General features: G+C 37.5%; 1 protein-coding gene across 1 annotated transcript; it reads left to right on the top strand.

The window, feature by feature from the left end:
- The first annotated feature begins 450 nt into the window (after positions 1-450).
- Positions 451-10,263, top strand: LOC105397961 (delta-sarcoglycan). The gene is made up of 6 exons (XM_011569989.3): positions 451-813; positions 5,043-5,303; positions 5,567-5,756; positions 6,736-6,928; positions 8,946-9,069; positions 9,452-10,263. The coding sequence occupies exons 2-6, from the start codon at positions 5,094-5,096 to the stop codon at positions 9,656-9,658; spliced, it is 924 nt and encodes a 307-aa protein (XP_011568291.3). The 5' UTR covers positions 451-813; positions 5,043-5,093; the 3' UTR covers positions 9,659-10,263.
- The last annotated feature ends 14,749 nt before the right edge of the window (positions 10,264-25,012 follow it).

Below are 25,012 nucleotides of genomic sequence, written 5' to 3'. Positions count from 1 at the left end.
CTTGAGGGTAGTTTCAGTGAATTGATTGGTACTGTATACTACATGTTGTTGGATATACAATAGTTATATGTATATAGAGTCGGCATTGAGGACGGTTTGAGTACACCAATAATTCAATCGACTCTATAAACACCTCATTTCTGCGTACAGGGCATGTATCGAATCATATCGAGGACTCAGCTGAGTGTAAGTGATACAGTCAAACCACTGCCGAACACAAGACTACAGAACCGTCATCACGATAATAACTGAGTCACAATGCCGTCTGAATGAAGAAATCCACCCGTCAACTGTAAAAGCAAAAAAGATACATCCATAAAACTAGCTAACAAAAGTCACAACCAAGCATTCCTCATTAAAATAACGGGCACATATCCAAAACGCGTAAAATGCCGTCTTAAATCACACGCAACGAGATTAAAAAATTATCACGGGCATAAAGGCGCTCCGCGGCCATACATTCTGAACGCACGTGTCGCGCGCCTTAATTATTTACGCCTCTGTACGGAGGTGTTGGTTAATGATAGCAGAGTTAACTAGAGCCTGTAATAGAGGCTCAGCTGTTGACTGGCCGTGTTATGTCCCGCGCGAGACGATGCGATTAAAAATGCACAACTTCAAAACGAGTTGGAGTCCGCCGCGCCAGCGCACGCTGCCCAGTGGCGTGGTGACTCCGGAGCCGGGAACACCGGTGACTCCTCATTTACTGCTCTGTGTTGTGCTGTTCTCTAGTGTGATGCTGGTGAAAGTGGGTAGGATTCTGTGCCAGACGTGAAACAATGGGAGATCGTTAAGGTTATTATTTTTAATTAGGTAAGTAATTAACACGCCCTGCATTCTTAGCTCAATGTTTGGTAGGTCTTACTAAGGCAATGCACACAGAAGTACTTTCTATAAATACATTATACGAGTTCAAACTGAATTGTATACTAAAAATATAACTAAACTAACAATAACAATAATGTACCTCTACCTACACCTATGCGCGAGACAGCATCCCACTGTCATGGACTGTTTATTTATTAACGACACAAACACACCTCTACTACGTACTTACAAACGAGGTCATTTATTTTGGAATGAAACAAATTCGTGGGATCGATCGGATTATAAGCGCGGTCGAATGCCGGTATTTACGTGGAGAGCGCAACGATCCATTTCTGAATGTCTATTTTCGCACTATGTCGTTTATCATGGCCCCGAGACGGGCGGCGGCGGCGGCGGCGGCGGCGCGGAGCGGAGCGGCTGATATCATATTCTGGAGCACGCGGCCGGCGCGCCTCTCACCGCGCTAGATATTTCGAGTACCTCTGCCACTGCCACCTATAAATTTACCTAGTCTCAGTCACAAAGCTGGCCCGGTGCAGCCGGCCGCATCGGTTTCTTTCGACGGAACAATTAAGTACTATCGCTGAAAGTGCAACTGAAAACCGCCAAATGGACGGAGCGCGGTCGCGTGATTCTGACTTCAAAAAGTTAGCAAGTTCAAGAGCAGCGTGTAAAAGTTGGCCGCGTTCGCAGCGGCTGTGACTGGACTGCATTTATTTGTGCCGCATTCAGCCATTGTCGCTATGGTCAGCGCTCAGTAGACATACATTTTGGTTTGTTCTTTGTTTATACATTACATTTTCTGTTTGCTGCACGCATGCATTTAATTTTTCTGCTCAGTCTTTCTCGTACTTATTGTATTATTGTAGATTCTTGTTAGAAAGAAACATGAGTTTGCCAATATCATTTAGTAAATTTATAAACTCACTACTGCGATGTCTACATACATGAATAAACAATGTCTTTTCAGTTACATAGTTAATATCTAACGATGAATTAGCCAATAATGTCGCTGTGTTTCACACTTTCATTCTACTTTACTTGACTTTCAATTGAAAAATAGAGGTCCAGAGCCGACAGAGCCTCGAGAGCCGTCATTGTGTCCGAGTGAAAAGCTCAATCACAACAAAGACGCGCTGACCTGACCCCGACATCTCAATTTGTGACCTATCTACATATACAAACAGTCCATATTTCAATAACCCATAAACTGAAGCCAAACGGCGTGATGCAATTTAAATTTTAATATTTTAATTAAAATTCCCCGCTGATAATAACAAATATGTTGGCTGATGATGATGCGGTTGTATGTATGAAATTTTAATCATATTAACATGATGTTTTATTGCTTATTAAACGAATAAAAGAAGGACGTAATCGGATTTTATATTGTAATAAAAAGTCACAGGACCTTAGTATGTTGATATACTATAGAAAATTATGGAAATAGGAACAGTATAATACTGGTTAAGGGCCATAAAATCTAAAGATTTGATGATCTGGAATAAAATTTTATTATTAGCCATTTTATCCATAAGTAAAACCTACCTATAAACGGTTTAGTCATTTAGTTTATGGACATTTCCAGTGATGGAACTGGATGAAGATCATCGTTTGCACAACGCATTGCAATTTAAACCTATTACTAATAAGGAGTGTTACAAGTTTGACATGACACAATCACGATAGATTGCATAAACTTTTTTTATTCATTGTCAAAGGAAAATGGTTTTGATTATTAGCTGATTTTGATCCAACTAAACAATATACTGCATTCTACATTTTCTAGCCGTGTAAGTTTATAGACAGACACACACTTTATTTTTATAATATGGGTCAATGTATCAACTGCACTCTCTTCGTTTTACTTTTCAATCGATGGATAAGTATTTTTATGTCGTACTCGTAGCAACCACTGCACTGTAAATAGAAAAGTCACGAATGTAAAAGCTTTCGGATCGTATAAGTGGCTATTCGAGTTAAGTCTTAACTGATCATGCAATGGATGCATTTTACTCAGCAAGAAAAAGATTGAGCTGTGATAAAACGGAACCCTTAATTCATATGCAAGCTAAGCTATTTTAACCATTTATGTTGTTTTTGTTAGTTTCTTCACAATCATGCACGTAAACCCTTAATAATAATAGATATTATGTCATGTTAATAGTAATCATAATCATAATCATAATCATTTATTCATTGCAACTATGTTGGTATTACACTGTTCTTAAATCTATGTACATATAAGTATCCTTAACATAGCTCCCTGCAGGGCATAGCAACATTTTCTTAAAACTAAACAAGTAGGTAGGTACTTAAAAATATAAAACATAACATATAACTTTATAATATACCTATTTTATACATTTAACCATTTTAAAATATGTATTTAAAAACTATCTAATAAATATTCATTTACTGAATAATAACATCTTTCTATTAGAAATGTTTTTAGACTACTGAAAAATATGTTATAATTTTTCTCACATTTAATAGTGGTAGGTAGTTTATTATAAATTTTGATACATTTAAAATATGGGCTATTGTTGAAGATCTGCATATTTGACTGTGGTACTGCTAATTTGTTCTTATTTCTTGTATTTATTTGATGTATTTCGTTAACTTGTTTGAAAAGGTTGATATGTAATTTTACAAATCTGACTATTTCATAGATATAAATACATGGTAGGGTTAGGACTTTGTGTTGGGTAAAGTATGATTTGCAACTACATAGTTGTGTTTTGTATATTAGATATAATTCTGAGACATTTTTTTTGCAAAACAAACAAGTCGTGCACATCTACACTGTCTCCCCATAGGATGATGCCGTAGCTCAGCCATGCGTTTGCGTAGGCATAGTAAGCCGACAATGCCGTTTTCAGGTCTGTATTAACTTTAAGTACACCTAGAGCATAAATAAATTGTGATAGTTTCGTTTTTATGGTTTGTATATGACTTTTCCAATTTATGTGGGTATCTATGTTTATGCCTAAGAGTTTGAATTCTGTGACATTTTCTACATGGTCTAGTTGAAGGTTGAGAGGAGCTTTTTGATAAGGTCTGAATTGGATGATTTTCGTTTTTAAAATATTAATTTCTAGGTTGTGATTAAAGAGCCAGGTTTTCGTTTCGTTGAATATATTTTTAATTTGATTATTGCAGTCATCTTCGGAAGTGCTTTGGAGTAGTATAGAGATGTCATCTGCAAATAGTGTGTTATGTGCTTTTATATGGTTTGGTAAATCATTTATATAGACAAGAAATAGAACACATCCTAAGACGCTTCCTTGTGGAATAGAGCAGTTTGTTGTTCCGGTATTTGATTTCATAGATATTATTTGTTGCTTGTCTAGGTCGGTATATTGTAGTTGAACGTATTGTTTTCTGTAAGCTAGGTAGGAGTGAAACCAGTCATATAGTAACTAGTATGATGCAGATATTTAATGAATTTTTATAAAATTTAATATTATTATAGAGCTTCCACTATGTATTATTGACGTTTCCTTATGTTGTTAAGAAAAATAACAAAGGAAGTTAGGTATGTCAGTAGAAATACATACCTACATCTAAAATATGCTGTTATCAGTTAGGAAAAGGGGTTATTTCCACAAGGTCCCAGGGCACCAGCCACCTGCTCCTCATCAGGAAGCTCATTGAAAAATGCTTCAAAACATATCGGTTTCACATTACTTCTGCTCACCTCGCGGCGTATTTTCAGAAATATCACAATATACAAAATACTTACCTTAATGTTTCCATTCTTGAATCACCTACATTTTTGGACAGTTCTATGTGCTCTATATGATATTATTAGGCAGGTGCAAAGTCTCATAGGAGAATTTAACATAATATTTTATATTACAATAACTTAGCCATAGATCATAGAACAACGACGCCTTATGTACTCAATGCCATAGATGGATCATGGAACATCAACCTCAGGTGTACATGTACAACGATCATTTCTGACATAGTCCTTTCGCAAACTCATCAGAAACAAGACGCAAATCACCAAATATATATTAGTATACTTTCTTGAACAACTCAAATGATCATAAACCTTCTTTGATACTTACATGAGTATTAATATTAATCCAAACCGTGTCTTGAACAAAGCATCACAAAGCCACCTATTGTTGCCGCATCCGCCGTCTCCGTACACCACTGCGCTCCATTAGGGCTCAATTAATGCTAACACTAATCCTTTGTTGCAGGATCATCGCGAATTTCATTAAGACGGTATCATAAGGGTGCGTTCACAAGCCATGAGCGGAGCGGGGGAGGGAGCGGTGCGGGGGTGGGGTTGCACGCCGACCGAAGAGGCACCACAGACCAAACCTCGATTCATACCGGCGGCCTTTGTGAGAGGATGGCAAAGAACGACGTTGTATGCAATCCTGATTGTGTTAATGTTGCTGGTGTTTTTAAATCTGGCTCTTACTCTATGGATCATTACGTCGTTACGATTGAGTATGGTAAGAGATTTGTTCCACAAGGGCTGATTTTTTATTGTGAGATAAATGTTTTCTGAAGAATAAAATTGTTTCTGTCACTGTCTAAATACAAATATTCAGCATTATCCTTCAGATAACTTTATCTGACTATTGAAAAATGAGCCCTTAAATTATTAGTTAGTTGTCCCGTGCTGCTTCCATTAGAATAATATTCTCGACTTTATACTCGTACGTAACACAGTTGCTGCAACTTCGCTATCTTGTAACCTATTCCTATTTTCCAGACAAACATAGGTCCAATTCGGATTCAAAAAGGCGGGATCCAGCTGGAGGGGCAGGCACTAGTGACGGACCGGCTGGTGGCGTCCACCATCAGCTCACGGCCCGGCCAGCCCATCACCCTGCACTCTCACCGGAACTTTTCCGTGCTGGTGTCGGACCCCGATCACTTGGAGTACTCCAGGCTGTCCATTAGTAAGTATTACTTATTGAGACGCTAGTGGTAGATATTATAGATAGGTTTTATTTTATGTATGAGTAGTTATTAGGTGTGAAGTTTACTTGATTCGTGGATTAGGACGGTAGGCTGGTAGAGATAATGAAATCCCCTTAAAGTTTCAAAGTACTAAACTTCATAATTATAATTATTATGTATGTTGTAGCAATTAATATTATTATTATTATTGTTATGTTTTGGATACGAATTTTGAATCAGTTATAGTTTTTAGCAGGTAAGTATTGTATTGTACATGTACAAGAAAAATCATCATAAAATGGACATCAACAATGAAAGGTGTTAAATAGTTTCAATTTCTCTACTTTTCCCCGGCCGTCTCCCATACGTGTGAGATATAAGTTATATCAAAGAATAAAGTTTGATGCGGTATTGTATTTTGAAATGGATATCATAGTTCTGTTCAATTCTCCGCCGCTATTCTCGGAATCCCCGTGCGCCCATGCGATGTGCACTTTAGCTGTAATTTCTAAACTTTAATAAATACGTGCTATATTTGGCTGCTTTCAGCTTGTAATACCATTTTTGCTGAGCTCTGTATATCTATTAATGTTTATACTATTACCTCCATTTGATATTTAGGTAAAATTGCATATTCGATATGGTGCATGTACAGACCAGAACTATGCAAACTTATTTGAAACAATTTGATGACCAATGTGCTAACTGCTAACATGCAGGGTAAAATAGTATCAGTGATCGATCCGAAGACGGTTCAAATTCAAAACGTACTGTGGCATTCACGAAAAAATGTATGTATGTGTAGGTTATTAATAGGAGGCCTTTACCCAAAGTCAGAGCCCAAGATTATTAACACTTTCTCCACAACACCAAAGGATAACTGAAATAAAATGCTATTTGCATTAACTTCACCTATGTACAAAGTGCATTATTTACAATAAAGAATTCAATAACAACAATACGTCTTCACATTCGCAGCTCGCGACAGTATGACATGCGGCGGGCGCGCATTCGAAGTAGTCGACGCGCGGGGCAAGTCCGTCTTCAGGGCGTCTCGGGAGGAGGTCCGCGTGTCCTCGGAGGTCCTCGCCGTGGACGGGGAGGGGGGGGTCACCGTCAAGAGCTCGATACAAGCCCCCGTCGTGAGAGCGCCGCCAGGATCCGATTTATTGTAAGTACACTCAGGTGCAATGAAAATTTTCCAGAGACATATGGAACGTCAATGGCAGGTGGAACTTTTTCATTGCTTGTGAGTGTAATTGGTTATTTATATACTCACGAGCAACGAAGAAGTTCTAGTGACATAAGGGAAAAGAGATTTTAGTTCTTGGTCATGATTCAAAAGGCGTCAACTTACTCACTCATAGTTGTGTAGATAAAATTTTGCATGATTTGGAAGTTTTTGAAATATGGCATTAGGCAAAGCAAATAAAATGAGACGGAAGTTTCAAGCATTATCATGCAACTCCTAGGTTATTAAAAAATTATACTTATACAGTATTATCTTCGTCATTAGCAAGCAAAGCACGTTCGCTATGTCCCGGGAAGTTATGCTCAGGTTTTTCTTATTATACCACAATCGCCATCATCAGCAGTTTTAAGTCTGTTGTTACTGTCAGAGCGGAATATAGCCTAACCGTTTTTTACGATATCAATAAGTATGCTTTGAGCGACTTAACGATGATAGGTACGTAGCAAAGAAAGCTCGATTAGGCTAGCTATCGACTAATAAATTTAATAACGCATTGTTGCTTTAGCTACAATGCCAGACAGATACATACCTCCAACTTAAACTACTACAAGTGTATAAGTTGTACACCTGTAGAAAAATATGTGTATAGCGCCGTACATAGTATAAAATATAACGTTTTTAATTAAACTAATGGCGCTCTTACTTTAAGCTCAAAGTAGAGTTGGTTTCACGGCGGACGGCTCAAAAACTGTATTCATGAATTATAATCCACCCTCGTTATTGTTAGGTATACTGTATACTACTGCATACGAATGGGTATTAAAGCTGGGTTCCGCTCATCTGGCATAATCTTTATTGACCAAAACTCATTTCGCATAACTCGTATGGTCTAAACTTTTTTGGCCGAACCATCAGTTTGCCAAGACTTATGTGGCATAAGGCTCGTTTCGTCTAAAACTCTTTAGGCACAATCTTTAAACACCTAAGTTTCGTTTTCTCAAATTTATGTTCGTCTATACCTATGTATAATCTTGTTTCTCCTAATGTTATCTTAATAAATAATATATTAAGTATGTAGTAAATGTACAAATTGTGGTATTTTTCTCCTACATCCCGAAAATCACGATGTTGTATGATCAAAAAATCGAAAGTTAACGACCAATATAATTAGGTATTACAAACCCCATGAGATTGAAACCTAAAAATAGGTGCGACGACGAGCAAAGCGAGGAGGAGCGTGTTAGGTGCACATGTTCATCAAAACCAAAGCGGAGCGCAGCGAAGCGGAGCGGAGCGTTTTCCAAACAGCGGAAACAATACAAGGCACCAGTTTGCGCTATGTAGGGAGACGCTCCGTCAAAGTTAAAGCCAAACGAATATTATAACTTTGTATAAACCTATGCCATAGCATTATTAGGCTATTCAAGATTTGGCCATACCATTATTAGGCTAAACAATGTTATGCGAAATAACTTTTTACTAAACGAGATTTATGCCATACGATTTTCGGCGTAACGAGACTTTGACCAAACGTTACTATGCAATACGAGATTAGGCAAAAAAATCTTATGCCAAAAAAGGTAGAACCATTAAAGCTACAAGTAGGATTGATTTCTTGTTTGCAGTCGGAAACCAAGCCACTAATAAGGCTACTGGAAACAATAAATCATCGAAAGCGCTTTGTTTAAATTAAGTTTGTGATTTTATATAATAGATAGATATTATATTCAATGTACACTAAGCTGAAATATAGCTTCTTTACTAGCCCTTTTTGCAACACTCTGTATATTCTTGATGTGTGCCAAATAAGATTTTTGTTAAATTGAAACCGTCGATAAGAAAACAGCGATTGTAAAACTCATTCTCATATTATGTACATTTATGTAAAACCTATTATAAAACCACTTATCTACTCTTGAAACCCACAAAAATCACGGGCGGAATTGACTGTGTATTTGTACCCTGTCTCATCAACTCATTCGTACCCTTGTTTAAGGTTGGAGTCCCAGACGCGTCGTCTGGACGTCCGCGCGCCGCAGTCCGTCGCGCTAGAGAGCCGCGCCGGCGCAGTGGACGTGCTGGCCCACGGCAACATACTGCTCGACTCCACCGTGGGCGCGGTGAGTCACACTGTACCCTGAGTATACCTACCGATTAGAGTGGCGAGACAGGATCCTCCGCCGAGTACTCAGTCAATTGCTAGCCGTTCATTGGCCGAGGATCTGCCGAGGATACTGTCTCGCCACTCTACAAGATAGGTGTAAACAGGATAAAACCATACCAGCCTGTACCAGCGGCCTCACCACCACTAACACAATAAATTAAAATATACATAAGCTTTATTGTGTCTCAAAGATATTCACTGTGCTTCTTGAATGAAAAACGACTCGACGAATAGAAGTAAAATATAGTCACCAAATTCTTCTCCCCATCCTCTATCGTTTGAACAATGCACATGAAGTAATATTTGTATAACGATCGCCACTTTTCATATACTTTCAGATAAGAATAGAAGCCCAAAACATCTTCCTGACACAGCTGAAAGAAGCGAAACTATTAACACACTCCACTGACCAGAAGAACAAGCATTTGAAAAAAACAACGAAAGTATACCAAGTATGCGTATGCGCGAAAAGTGGGAAAATGTTTCTAGCCGCGCCTGAGGGACTCTGCTCGGCGCATGTTGACGATGTGGATCTATGCCGATGATCGATACCAAACACAAACCCCCATTATACGGGTGTTGCAAAAAAGGTACAGTAACAAAGGTTGTTAAGAATGACCACCAGAGTCATCGCCTTTCGGCTTATACCAATTTTGCGACCGCCTGTATAACGTAGACCAAACATTTATAAGTATTTCTGGTTTAGACCGGAATTACACTACTAGATGTACTTATAAGAAATCTCTGGGCTGTAACCGGTTCTAACTAAACTAGGACTGCATTAAAATTTAGTGTACGTTTTGTAAAATTATATAATTTAGAAAAATACATGCACTGATGAAGCATTGGATTAAAATGTCAATTAGTACAAATTGCCATTATGTGTTCGATGATAACTATAGTGATTTCAAACAGTGATATGATGTTTATAGTGGTTTAAATTATAAACTTTCAAGATTGATATGCCTGATTTGTGCCAAATAATATAGCTAATTACTAATTAAGTACTTAGATAACACAAAATTATCTAGTCTTTCAACACGTCTATTGCACTTTAGTAGTTAAGATTATTTATTAAGAAAATCTTTTTACAAAACAATGACTTTTATTTAAATTCTTCGGTTTCAGTAGTGTCCTATATTTTTTTTTGTGATTGACGGTCGATTTTATTTACAAACAGAAGCCCGTACGTATAATTATAAGTATTTCAGTCTAAAAGGTGCATTAAAATTTGTTAAAGGTTTATAACTTCAGTTACTTAATTTAAAATTATATGATTAATTTAAATATTTTAAATGATACATATTTTTTTTATAAGTGTAAAGTCAACTTTACAATAAACATTTAACAGTGCACACGAGTCATCGACTTTTAATGGCATTGCAAGCGCAGAAAATACCTCACGAAAGTTACTAAAGAGTTTCAGTTCACGTGACCCATTACTGCGAGTACAATACAGATACGTGCAAAATGGACTTAAGCGGCATTTACTCCACTAGATACGTCTGCATTTCACTATAGCTTGCCAATTGACAATAAACCGAGCACTAACATCTAACATGCATGTGGAATTCTTAAATGAATTGTTATAACCTTCACAATTTCTTTGCGTTGCTATCGCACTTAAAAACTACAATTTGACCCGTCTTAAGCTGACCCACTGGTCTAATCCCAATTAAACCGTATTGGAGCTTCCCTAATCAGTCCCGGAGGCTGTGGCGAGCGTGACCACTGCAGTGGTTGCGGCGGCCTACGCCCGATTGCACTCCTACTGACCGCAATCATTGCCTACTGGTCCATCACACGCCGCCCGTCCCTCTCTAACACCCAGTGAAAGACAAGGACAACTCAACTCTCATCGATACCTACTTAAAGGATCAAGGTCTCAGCGACAAAGCTCGGTAGGCAATTAGAAATGTGCTACCCTAATTGAGACCGCACTGGCTGGTTTGTTGCAACCTTTTTTTACAAAACCTCGTTGTTAACGAGAGAAAACATTAGCACAAGTCGGCCGCTAGTGGCCGCTGAGGTCACATTTTATTCCAGTAAGCGCTGGCTGGAAGTAAATCTCGAAGCTGTTTTAAATTCCATGTTTAAATCGCGAGTTTATACATTGATACATTTGCCACCTTCATTTATTTTCGTTCGAAAATTCTATGTATATCACGATGAGTGTTAAAACGATGTTACATACGTACACATAATATGTAAATTTTGGATATATAACCATAACAGGTACCGGTTAGTTTTATAAATTCATGGGAAATATTTTGTACGGAGAGCAGCTTGGGGGGCAGTGAAGTGTGACGTTTATTTTTTCAGTTTGGGCAGCGACTGCGCGTGTACAAACACAATCAGAGCAAATATTTGAACAGAACTCTCCATGATTTTGTTATTTCCTAAAATGTCTTCAAGAAATATACTGGATGAAAATATATCAGTGAAAATCCTGTAGGTCACCAGTCGACATACTTTATTTTTATTTTTTATTTTTATTTTATTTATTCACGAATCCAACAGCGTAACTTAAATAACATAATTTTTAATATATGCACACAGTAAGGCCAATGATAGGATTCACAGGTGATGTAAAATAATAAACATTATCACGGTCGGGTACCGTCTGCACACTTACTACTTCTAATTTGATATTATAGGCTACATAGTTGAATGACATTAGTGTGTTTGTACCAAGGGTTGCGCTCAGTTAAATTAGTTGATAAACAATAATTGAAAAGGAAAGTATATATGTAAATTATGATATGCAAGGGCAATCTACAAAAGGTGTCATAGTTATTGCTCATAAGAAAGGATGGTGTTATGCAAAACTGTGGGAGGAAATCGTAGAACTGCAACATACTTGGAGAAAGGCTATAGTAAATGAATATCCATATATTGTACAAAAATACTGAACAACTTTCACTAAGTAATTGATGGAAACCAAACCACACATTTTGTTTATGTTACTCTTAATGTTAGTATTTTTTTTAACTGTTTGCAACAACAGTGATATAATTTAGGTAGTTTTGCCTGTCGTCAAATTTAACTTTACGACCCGCAGTCGTTTCCCTGTTTCCCTACGATAGTTCGCCCTGATGGCCACTTACCCTTTTTATGTACGTATGGGGAAATAGGAAGACATTTCAATAGACAAAATGCTGAATGGTTTATTTGGGATTTATTGCGTATTTTAATAACACCATTTTTTATTTTGATTAATAACAATAAGTGCTACGGAGTCACGTAGTAACATTCGTAGCATTTCGTAGCGCTGTCGTAGCAAAGTAGCGCTACGAAAGCCTATATACAATCACTAACAAAATAAAAGTTGAAGACAAGCACAAAATCGCTCCCGTATCAATCGAGCGACACCGCACACCGCAACAAACTTTCAGAAACTCACCAAACAAGGTATATTAAAAACTCATCAAACGATTTTATTTACTTACCTTCCTCCCGAACAACCAAAAGTGTTTCGAGTAGGAATAGTGAGTGGCCGGGTCGTTTGGTGGCCGAAGTTTTTTATACGGTGCGGCGTGCGGGCGACATAACGGCCACCTGCGGCCCATCTACATAATGTGGACAGCCAGGCCGTGGGGCCGTCTACAACAGATCTACTGCACCACGCTTGCTGGATAGTCCCTGTGGATTCTATGGGCTTTTTTACCGAAGAATGCTTGGAGGTTTGACATATTGTATTTGATCATCGGTCTTTAGTATCGTAGCTCTGAAGTGATTTAGGTAGTTCTAATTTGGCACGCAATACAGTTCAGGCAACATCACGATTAAGAGGTCTCATTCTCGTCAAAACATTCAATTCAAATTACCAAACTTTCCAAAATCTAAAAAAATATGGTGTTGGAACTTGTTTCTATTGCGAAGTTAGCATTGTCGGACTCGTTTCAAACGGAAACATCAACCGAACTCTTGGAATCAACTCGCGCCGACATAATGTCTGGCTGTATTCTATAAATATTGGTGGTGTGATATATTGAAGCATTTTAGCGCATGTGGATGACAAATACGGCTGTTAAGCCCACCTGCCCCACCTGTCTGCACTACACTGGTATTTATAATACATGCTCCTATCTGGTATACTTGTTTTTGCTAGTTAAAACGGCCAAACTTTGCCTGAATTTAGTTAGGAGCCGGCAAGTTTTAGAATAGTCATACTTCATACCTGCCTGCAACATGCGAGCGGGTTGATTGAACCCATAGATTCTTCTGCAGCCTAAGTAACTGCGGTGCAACTTTTTAAAGTTCTTTATATAGGTATAGAAGTTTTTTAGACCTTTTTTGCGAGTGCAATCCCGTTTTTTATTAAAATTTTAAGCTCCGTGACTATTTATAATTTGCTTTAATTCCACAAAGTCTTGACGTAGAAATGTAGGAAGGACCGACAAAATGTGATTATAATTTTATTTTCACAGCTCGTCACCACATCGCGTGGCTGAGGTTAGTTACGGTTTTAGTACAGTGAGAGAACAACATATTAATTTGTTAAAACCATCTATCTAAAGTTTCACGTGCTCTTTTTTCAGTATCAGTAAATTATGTACATAAAGTTAATTTTCCACAGAATGAAAAGAAACCAGTCTTGATACTTGTACTTCCAATCTTGTAACATTTAAAATTAATGTCACGTCAATTATGCTGCGAAAAAAATTATATCGAAAGTGCCAATCAATATCAATTTCCTGTTTGAATTTCTAAAAATGTCAATCTGTCTTACTTAGGAAAGTTGTCGGGAATTTTGTTTACTTAATTTGAGCCGGCCGACGCAGGTGAGCGGCGACGTTGATAAACGCGCAATGGCGACTTTACTGTTTAATAGTTTAATGAAAACTAAAAGCTATTATCATACTGACAAGTTGGATACTGCAGCGTGACCGAAAAGTTGGTTATTTTAGTTATTTTTGTTGGAAACGGCGACGGAAGGCGTCGCGGGGTCTATAATTTTCATTCCTTTATGTCATCGCGGCGGCACTCGAAGACACTTCCATTGCCTTTGTTCTCACCATACGCCAACGCCACTTTGTTGAAGGCGCCGACTTGCCAGTTATTGCGAATTGTTTCACCTGGCAACTCCACTATCGGTACGTACCCCCTGTTTGTAATAACGTTTACACAGGGGAAATTCAAACATCGAACTATTCCGCTTTCCTCTTGAATTCTTCTTTCTGCCAACAATAAGGCTTTGAGTCTTCAGTTGGTAGTCGTCTTAGCTGTTTGTATAGTTTATGTAGGTAGGTACTTGGTTATTCATATAATTTATTAATAAAATATAATCCAAATAAGTAAGGAGCAAATAGGTTTAAGAAAAGATTATAAGTAAGTACCTTATCTTATGCCTTGGAGGATAGTTGGTTTAATTCGTCTAAGATTAAATTTGTATCGTTATTTAAATTAAATACTGATAAAAACATACAACGAATCAGAAACGTTCAAAAAACGTGTTCTTAAGACTGTTCTTGTTCTTTAAGTTCTTAGTTAGACACAGGAATTCCCAGCCACCATATCTGCATGCATGACTATCGATTATCTTACACATAATCGAATAATCGAGTCCTTGTGTCAATCGCGAGTGATTGACAGCCGACTGACAGAATCGCTGAGCGGCGCAACTACTAGGAGATTTGTCCGACCAAATACAAATTATCGATGCGGTTTGCCGCCGCCGCGGCTCGTATAAATGCAAATGAGCCGATTGTAGCCTCCTTGATTAAACTGAAACATTTGCTAGCTCACTTCCGCTTCCGCGCTGGAGCGTTCTCTTTTAACTAAACGCTGTAAAGTTTAGATTGATTGGGTGGTCAAGGGTTTTCAGTATTTCGTGAGGATTTTTGTGTTTAAAATTTTATTTTAATCTCTAAAATATTTTATAAGTACCTACAACAAAATTCAAAATTAAACAGATCGTAATATTTGTTGATTGAAATTCACTCACTTGTGTATAGGTAAGCAAACAACATAATGCACGCTGTACATTAATTATCATCTTCCCATTAACTATTCAATTAAAACTACAATTGCGGTGGTCACCACTACAACTAGCCATCAACGCTAACATTGGCGTTCTCGATTACAACCCGGGTTTAATATACACCGGTGCACGTCACTATAGGTCGGCTATTACGTCGTTTAACTGGACATGTCACAACCTCTGTTATCGGAGAATAGGCCTGCATGTTCGCAGCGATGCGTCGATCCAATTTCGGAAAGTGTATTTCAAGTTTGTAAAGTGGTGGTGGAATACATCACGAACCTAGCTGAAGCTGTCAGATATTTTTGGATCGCTTGTTTTTCCATTCTGTTCTTATTTAAATAACCTTGACCCAAAACAAAAGCAGACAGAAATTGAGTATGCTCGTAAATTGACTCACATCACATGCCTAATAAAAGTTTAGATTCGGGCCCTAAACAAATGAAACTTTATTTCACGGCCTACGCTCTTACAAGGAAAATAAAAGTGTATTATTGGCATGAGTAACATGCTGAACATTTATTGAAACACTTCTTAAGAGCTGTCCTTTTATGTAGGTACACCATAAATGTTTGATCGGTGTCGGGGAATCTGGGCCCCCATTCGAGAGTCCGCACTCAAATAAAACGCGAGTCCCAAATATTATTCTCCGTCATTTTCCCTGTTCTTTCGATGTGAACTTTTATTTTTATGCTCTTACGTATTCTTATCTGTGGAGAAACACACTCGGGGAGCTTCTGGCATACTGGCTTAAATCCTTTACCCGAGAATAAAAGTTGGTCTTAGATCACAGTTGGAGACTACATTTGCGGCGACTGTAATGCGATGTGGGTTTTTCGGTTTTAGCTTCATTCGAGGTCATACACTCAGTGGTATTGTATCTATCATAGAGCTGAAGCCAGTTAACATATACAACCTCACATACTAAGCAGAATCAATCAGAGTCTGATTTTTATGACATGGCATTATAGTATGTGTATTATCGCTTTATCTAAAAAAAAACGTTTTTACAGACGATGGTATGTATGTAGTAGTTGGTAGTAGTAGTAGCTTTGCCCTATCCTGTAATAAGCCCTAGAGATCTAAATTTTGACAACAACCATAAAACAACAAAAACAGTTTGATAGTTTCTAGCAGCTCCTGAATCTTGGCTAATCATGGGCCTAGGGTCAATGTGCCTATATTCTCCACTTGCTCTGGTCGTCGCAGTGAGGTGCGGTGCTAGATCATGTGCGCGACGGGCGGCACTAATTTAATTTATCCTCACTCGGACACAGATAAGCCGAGGCACACCACTCCCGTAATTTCTAGCCTGGATATATTGCTTGCGCCTTCACTTTTTCCAATGATATACCTTAGTATTTATCAATCTTCTATTTATAACTACTGCAGAAATTTTTATAATGTAGGTGCTTGTTCTAAAACCGAATCGAAAAGGTGGAAAACCAAAAAAAAAACAGTAAATCAGGGCAAATATTGTGATTGTGCTCCAAGAGTACGATTATGTTCTTTGAGGTTAGCACATGCCACGTCTGCTCCATATTAGTATGCGGTGCCGCAATAGCCGAAGTCGAATCACAAAAGATTTCCGGCGCGCGACTACCACAAGGGATGAAAAGGCAACATTGTGTAATCAAAAGGGCCCCGATCTCACCTCGCCCTCCGCGCCCCGTGTCGAACACAGCTTCATCATCAGGGCCCTTTCTACTCATTCATTGTGAGTTTTCGTTACGAATACCCTATTTGATTTCCACCAGCGGCTTGAATAAAATTATGCGACTCGCACGGATTATTTTCTTTTTACGGCTGCTCGCGTCAGAATGGAATGGATTTGATGTTAATGTGTGGTTTCTCTTAATATATATTTGGATAATCCAAAAAACTCCTAATATCTGTTTCATATTTTTTCTTCACTGTAAACATTTGACATTTGATCTGTACATTAAATTCAATAGGTATAAAATGCGAAACGTTTGATATTACATTTACAATTCCCTGGCTCTATATTCAAGTTTAGAGAGATGCTTAAATTCGTACGTCGGGTAACGCCAATCTTCCCTTCCTTTGACATCGGAGTTCCTGCTATTGTGAATTGTTTCAGAGGAGCACTGCGCCATTGGACGTAATAACGTTTGTTCAAGAAATTCAAACGCGGAACTATTGCGGCGAAGAAAACGCCGGATCGTCTAAGCGTATGAATAAACGTCTTTGCCAGTCCTCTGTCGCTCCTTTTTACATTATCGAGTCACAAATATTATTTCTCACAACGTGTGTCGGTAAACACGAGCAGTCCCGGCTCGTCCGAACTGAGAATCAGATTTAAGGAGTTGCGTTGTTTGCTCGCGCTGAATCATTTATCAGAGCAAAGCTTTTCTTTAGTTTTGATTTATTCATAGGTAAAGTTTCCTTCGATAATACAAAATCGCGACAGTTGTTGTTAGAACCGTATAGTTTGTTTTTTTTGTAACAGTTTTCCTGATGCAGAGTAAATTTACTTATAGGTAGGTACATACTATATTAAGTTGCTATTGAAGAAAGCATAATAATAAGTTATCGACTCTCTTTCGTGAGGCTCTGGGTTCTTTTCCCAAGTCGGTTTAAAATGTGTTTAGGAGTCAGTTGAAAATCGCGTTGTAAATTATGTAATTGCCGTCAGGAATGATATCTTACCAGTCCTTCCATATTTTACCACAAAGGTACAAACATACCTACCGATATCGTACAGTTATTTATTGTGAATTTCGTGACATGCTCGTTATTTTTGACAGCAAGATTTAATGGCTTCGATAAGGGATTGAAGCCGAGGATACATACCCACACATATAGCTATGTGACCTTATACTGATGCAGTTATACAGAGTGTTAAAAGTACTCTGGATCTAAAAGGCTCTGGCGGTCGTTCTGAAAATTAAGCTTCCCAATAGAAAAATCGTACATTATTTTTTCCATCGTATCTTAATAAAACTCTTTTGCAACACCATGTATAGACAGTTAACATCACAGATTTATATACAGTCAGGAACTCAGGAGATACTGTTATGGCAGGGCTTGTACACAACACAATACACAGGCATGATGTGGACAACACTGCCCTTTCATCATAATAATACATTTATATCTAACGGTGTTACAAGGGTCAGTCTCAAGGCGGCCGTCTATTCCCCTAACTCGTTATTGTTTCATATCAGCTTCGTTTAAAAGACAGAATAGCCTACGATTTACTTTATTAACATATACCTAACTTAGTAGAAATATATTATGGGTCCTTGACAGACTAGGCATTAGACCTTAGTAGCGTCTCGTAGATGTATTGATATTTAAAACGTGAATTTCATTTATACCCCATACGAAATATTTATACTTTTAATGGCCCCTTCAAGTTGGCAGCAGTTTACCCGCCGAACGCGACCCTTCGACTGTTATGGCTTGACCACACATAAAATTCTACCCTATTTTGTGATAACCCTAATACCTACCTATGTAATACATAATTACAGATAAATAAATGACAAACATAAATTTTCTTAGTACGTATACCTATAGAGTAGTCTGGAGTAAAGGATTTCCCTCGAAGGGACACCTGCATAGAGACAGAATGAATCAGTTCGTATTTCGCCGCGAGCTGTAATTAAGATTTCAAAACATCTCTTTGTTAGAGAAATACAATTTCTTGCTCAGGGAGTCTCCCTCATTATTTCACACAAACCTAGCTTTTTAATATTGATAAAAATAATAACCGTTAAAAACTGGTTTACTGCTTTTCTTTGGCATCTTACGTCTTTATTAAACGCTGGGATTAGCCTTGTTTTAATCCACACTGTAATCCACTTACTTTATACTTACCATCAAAATACAGATTTAATGACTGTAATGAGTAGTAATGACTCAATATGCATAATAAGATACTTCATTCAGTGTTTATAGATTGAACTTTTCTCCCTACAATCAACACAACTTTAGCAGTAAAAAACGCTCTCAATCCTGCCTCCAATCTACTCATCTTCTATTTCATGACAATAATTATAATTTATAATCGTATGCGTAATTTCCCGAACATGGTCCACAACCGGCGCATGGGCCGCGCCGTAGGCACGTACATTATAGGGGGGCTCATTACAGCGTGTTGACACCGACAAATGCCCCTTTACATATTCCCGCGGAGATCCCGAAGATTGAGCCATGAAATTGAAAACGATCCCTTTGAAGAAATTTATTCCGAGCACGAACTGTTCCCACTCCGCCGACGAGCAGATTTGCTCGTTTATTTTTATGAAATTATACTTGAAACACTCCATTTTTATTACAAGCAGCATAATAATGTGCTTTCGGTTGAATTGATGATGATTCCTGAAATTTCACATTCATGTCGATATGGGAGTTAACCTGTTAAAGGCTATCCGAAGCTAAATGACGGCCATCGATTACACGAACAAAAAGTTACAAAACAAACTATAAAGAAAATAAAAGGTGTATGAATTGTTCAGTCGAAAGTTACAGAAAGAATTTCCAAGTTTGCAACATGGAGGAATAAAAGTGAAAGAAGAAAGTGCTCACTACTATTTTAAGCTCTTAACTTGCATTTAAGTTTTAACGATGAATTAAGAATTGAAATTGAAACCAAGCCGAAGTTAAAGAGAGTTAAATAGACCTTTGAAAACGGACTTGGGAAATTAAAACACCTACTTATCCGCCTTCGTATGAATCTAACGGCCAGTTTTACGAAGAAATTTTAAACTAAGGTTGCCCTTAAATCTATTTACTATTCTGTATTTTGTCAAAGCATGACAACGGATGAGCATGTTCATAACAATGGAACGTAATTTTTTTCTTATACTTTATAATTTTGTATAGGTTAGTAAATAGGAACATATAATGTACTTAATATAACCTTGGCGTTGGCCACAATATATTTTTACGTCTATGGGTTGAAGTAATAGCTCACAGGAGTCGCCTATTGGTGCATGATTTTGCAATGAATTATAATATTCGTCTTGAAACGAAAATGGTAGAGAATTGAGAATTGGCTACCTGCATCTGAAAATATATTTATTACACGCATCACAGGTCAATAAAAGAGGTATAAACTTACGAGTTCTGCTTTACTTCCGAGGTGTAGTTTTAAATTAGATAGTTACTTAAGTTGTTGTAAAGTAGTTATCGTAATTAAACACAATATCGGGTGATGGTCGAGATCTGTTTATTCTCTATTATAATGTCAATAAGTTATCAATGTTATCGGTCTATGGAAAACTTATAGTAGACTGTAATTTATCAATGTTGCATTGAAATCTACCTTCTTGTCGGACAATTTTTTGTTATTTCCTCAGCTTTTTGCAACTAAGAGTAGGTATTTCAGAAAATTCTGGTTTAGATTAAACTAGAAATGCATTTTGAGATATATACTCGATATAATGTATTCATTTACGCATAGAAACGTATTGCACAATGCACATGTCATACTACGAATCACGTATACATAATAACTAGACTAAAAACAGTGATACAAAATTGTCAGTTGCAAGGCGAAAGACGATGTTAGATTATGATTTTGTTATTTACGCAACGAGGCGTGGATTATTTTCTGTATCTGATGTTGGCTGAAACAAACAAGTCGATTACAACCTAGGAGTAAATGCCAAATTAAATTGAAAGCATCACAGGAAAATTGTTCAAGTTATGTGGATCGAACTGACTAAACTCTTTCTAAACATCCCTATTTTTTTTTATATAACTCCGTTTCCGACTGAAACTGTAAAACTACGCATAGCGATATCGGGTTTATGCGTCTCCCTGAATAGGGTTATTTATATGTGATATTGTTCAGTACTTCAGACTCAATTAAGTTCCTTTGGGTGGACCACTGATAAAAGTCCTAATGCGTCAGCACCACTTTAGTTTTATTAATTTATAGCTAGTAAGTGCAGTCAGGCATAAATTATAATCGCAGCTGTTACTGTTTATATCTAGGCAAACATCATTCTAGGAACCCTGACCCTGACTCACAATAAAATTATCATCTAGTTGTTAATGTTACTGCAAACATCTTGGGACTCTAAAATAGATTTAATGACTTTGAATCATAACAATATCTATACACACACAAACATTAACTAAGCATGCGTAAATTAAATCTTGCAATGATTATATCGAATATGTATCTTAACATTATTTTAAGAGCATTGTAGAGTACCTACCATTAGTAGTGCTACATTCTAGAACAAAGTTGGTTGTTGTTTAACTAAGGTGTTATCTTATTTCACCGATACATAGTCTGGTATTATGTTATCGTCATCATCATCATCATCTCAGCCATAGGACGTCCACTGCTGAACATAGGCCTCCCCTCCCCTATTATGTTATATGAGTGGGTAAATACGGGCAGTTGTTAGACATCTCATAAGACCCGAGACCCCGGGTTTGATTTCCAGTTACGGGGCCAAAAATTATACCCTTTGTCACCAATGTCGGGTTTCTTATTTATTTCGGTTAGGTTATTTAAAGTGCCTGCTCAGCCTGTGTGCTACCTGCATGATTATGTACCCGTATTAGAGGCTCACGCACTCACCATATATCCACGTCTGTTCCCGATTTATCCGGCACAGAACAACTTTCGCACTTTTTCACCGCGGGTTGCCAGCGCCGGGCCCGAACTTGCACACTCCATTATCTCTGCGACCAAATTTGTTTAAAATTTCTCTCACACGCCCGCCGAAACTTCTTTTATTGTAATTTAAAACTGCTTTTAAAAATCTATGCACTGCCTGTTCGCTCCAACTTTGAATGAATTCGCGGATAAACTGCAGGCTTGTTGCTAACTGGACAGAATTAAAGTTCCATAACGGTCTGCCTTTTTCACATTGGGTTTTTAAAAGGCGCAGTTGACATGTACCAGGCTTTTTGGAAATAACAATAACTTTGGGGCAACTCATTTCAATCATAAACACACCACCTGTAACGTGTAGGTACATAAATGTTTGAAAGTATCTTTTTGAATTTGCAATGACGGCTAATATTCCGTGATTATTCCTGAGGCACATAAATGAATTGGTGACTTAAGTTATGTCAGAATATTTATGAGTATAACAGTTCTTAATTTAAAACATAATTTAAAACATTTACTTACCTCCAATATCGCTTGTACTACCTCCTACTGAAAGAGTAATAAATACAAAATAATACGTGGTAAAACTTCCGGCTAAAGGAACTTCAGAATCCGATAAGCAGACCAAAACCGCCACTTTCCTTACAATCCAATTACGAGTGATTTGAAAAAAACACGACTTTTCCTGGGCTTTCCCGCCATAACTGACACGTAATGACCTCATCGCATAAAGACGCAAAAATATCGCGAGCGCAATTCGTCATGTCATTATGCAAGGAAAGGGCGAACTTTACGACTCCGATACCAAGTTTTCCATTCACCTGTGCCAAGCCATACCAGCCCCTCGATTGTAGGCAGTAAAGTGGATTGTAAAGAAAATATAAAGGTGGTCTGTCATATTAACGGGAGATGTCTGAGTGGGAAAGTCATGAATGGTGGAATTCTTTATTGTATGCAGCTTTATGCGAACGATTAACCTTTTAATAATGACCGTAGGGCTACCCCTATCTAAAAGGCCCTATAAGCTTCTTAGATAAAACTGTTTTTTTTTTTCAGAATATTACTGAGTCTAAATTTCGGATCGGTGCGGAGAGTGCGTTAATTACTTTGTTTTTTTTTTCAAAGTTTTGTTTATTTTCCCATATAGTTATGTTTGCATTACACAATAACAATATCCTAGTAATTACAATCTTAATTAGTTATGTACACAGACGTTATCTACGTAATTAATATTAGTTAGATTATGTTAACAATATCATAAGCTCAATGTTCATACAAACAATTATAATGCAATGAATAAGTATGATTTGTGTTTGGATTTGATTTCAACAATATTTTATTTGGACATTTATTGTCATTTAATAGTGTAATGACCCTGCAAATTCATTCCGGCCACTGATTTACAAGAAATTTAAAACACCCTATACAGCTGAATCTCCTGTAATAAAACAAACACATGAAAGAGCATACGAGAGCCTGCCCCAGCCACAGTCGTTTGTCCTACTATATGCGATCCTGTCGTCATATATCCCCCACATCCAGACATTTCTTACTCTCCACCGCCGCCATTCTTTCGACTATGCCAGGATTCACACACTTATTTATCACCATCTTGCTATAGCACCACAAAAATATTCTTATGGTCACCCATTTTAAAAGCCAATTGAAAACCGTATTGCCTACATAATTAAACATCTTCATATTAATTTAAGTATCTTTAAAAGCATTGCAATAATTACTCAGTAGGTATAATCAAATTCAGTCGCCGCTTTACCGCGTTCCCAATATAATTTTAGTTCATTATGATGTCATTAACTGAATTTGGCTGAAAATCAATCAACAACTGTATAATTGCATAGGCCGCGGTATACCTATTTACCTATTTGTGCGTAATTTCTACTGAAGTATAATTGTGAAACGGACTGTCAAAAGAATTCTCGAGTTATAGGAACCTTGTCTACTTCATGCAGTTTACCCTCAGTTATCTTCATACATAAGATCAAATAATGATATGCTCTAACTAATTCTGTTAAAGTAAAGTTGTATTTATTGTCTGGAAATAGATTAAATACCTACTTATTGTTAGTTTAAAACAATAATAATTAAATCTTTTAATACTTTATTAGGTATTAAAGATGTCAGTCAAGTATCCACGGCACCAATGCAGGAACCAGGATAGCATGACAAGAAGCGTGCGTCTAATGCGAGCTCATCAAAGGCAGCATTGTGCAGCCACAATGCCACCAATCTCGACGCTCCTTTCCTACCCGCGTCGCGGTTACATGTATTCCTGGTAGCTACGGAGGTATTCCTCAGTTCTTCGTTAGGTTCTTTTATGATGTTAAATAGTAAAAGCTATTGTTAGATTTGTGGATTTAAGACATATATTCTATCCAAAACATAGACTACGGGATACTCTGAACGATGCAAGGAAGAGGTGAGCTCAGCTATTTCTTACATTGTTTTTTTAAATGGTTCTCTTTGAGATAGTTTTGACCTTACCGAAAAAAAACTGTGCACAATAAAACAACAAAGCGTTGTAAAACCTCGTTTTCGCTGCAATGGAATGGTACCTGAAATTTTAACACAGATAGCCGAGGTTGGTGACTGATCGCCGTGTTGCGTTATTCAATTTTCCGGTTCTTGCACCCAATATTTATATCATCAGTCTCTGGCACGCAACAATCTGCTTGTTCATTCATAGCATGCACCGAGGCCACACACATCACCGAATATGACAACCCATACTGTATTAAATTGATCGTTATTACAAAATTCGATGATTGAAATGTGACCTAGAGATGAAGATGAATAGAGTTTGAAAAATGACACCAACTCTGTTCATCTTCATCAATTATATATCATCATCTACTGTAATTTAAAGTGTGTCCTTTATTAACAGTGTGCCTACCTAATACAAACTCGGAAGGAAAATTTCGGAAATAAATCTCAAAAATTGCGCATTTTTACCCGATCAGGAAGAAGGATATGAGGTGCTTACTCCCCTTAGTTTCTTTTACGTTCAAAGAAAACTTATTCGGCTGGAATGCCTCCCGTCAAAGGTAGCATGTACGCCAGTATTCATGTTTAATTTCGCTCTTACCCAAGTTTTTCTTAACATAAATTCCTCCGAAAAGAATAGCATTGTATCTTTATTGAAAATGTCAATATACAAGCCTAGAGCCTACGCACTACGAGCACTACGACATAATTACATAGGTAAATTAAAAGCGCATTTGTCTAAGAAGGACGCAGTAAAGTAACGTGTAAAAACATTATACCCTCCTCCTTCGGCTGTCGGGTAAAAAATAAATA

The sequence above is a fragment of the Plutella xylostella genome, chromosome 13 (genome assembly GCF_932276165.1).
Source record: "Plutella xylostella chromosome 13, ilPluXylo3.1, whole genome shotgun sequence".
NCBI classification, from domain to species: Eukaryota; Metazoa; Arthropoda; class Insecta; order Lepidoptera; family Plutellidae; genus Plutella; species Plutella xylostella.
Note: the sequence above shows the minus strand (reverse complement) of the source record. Positions and strands in the feature narration are given on the sequence as shown.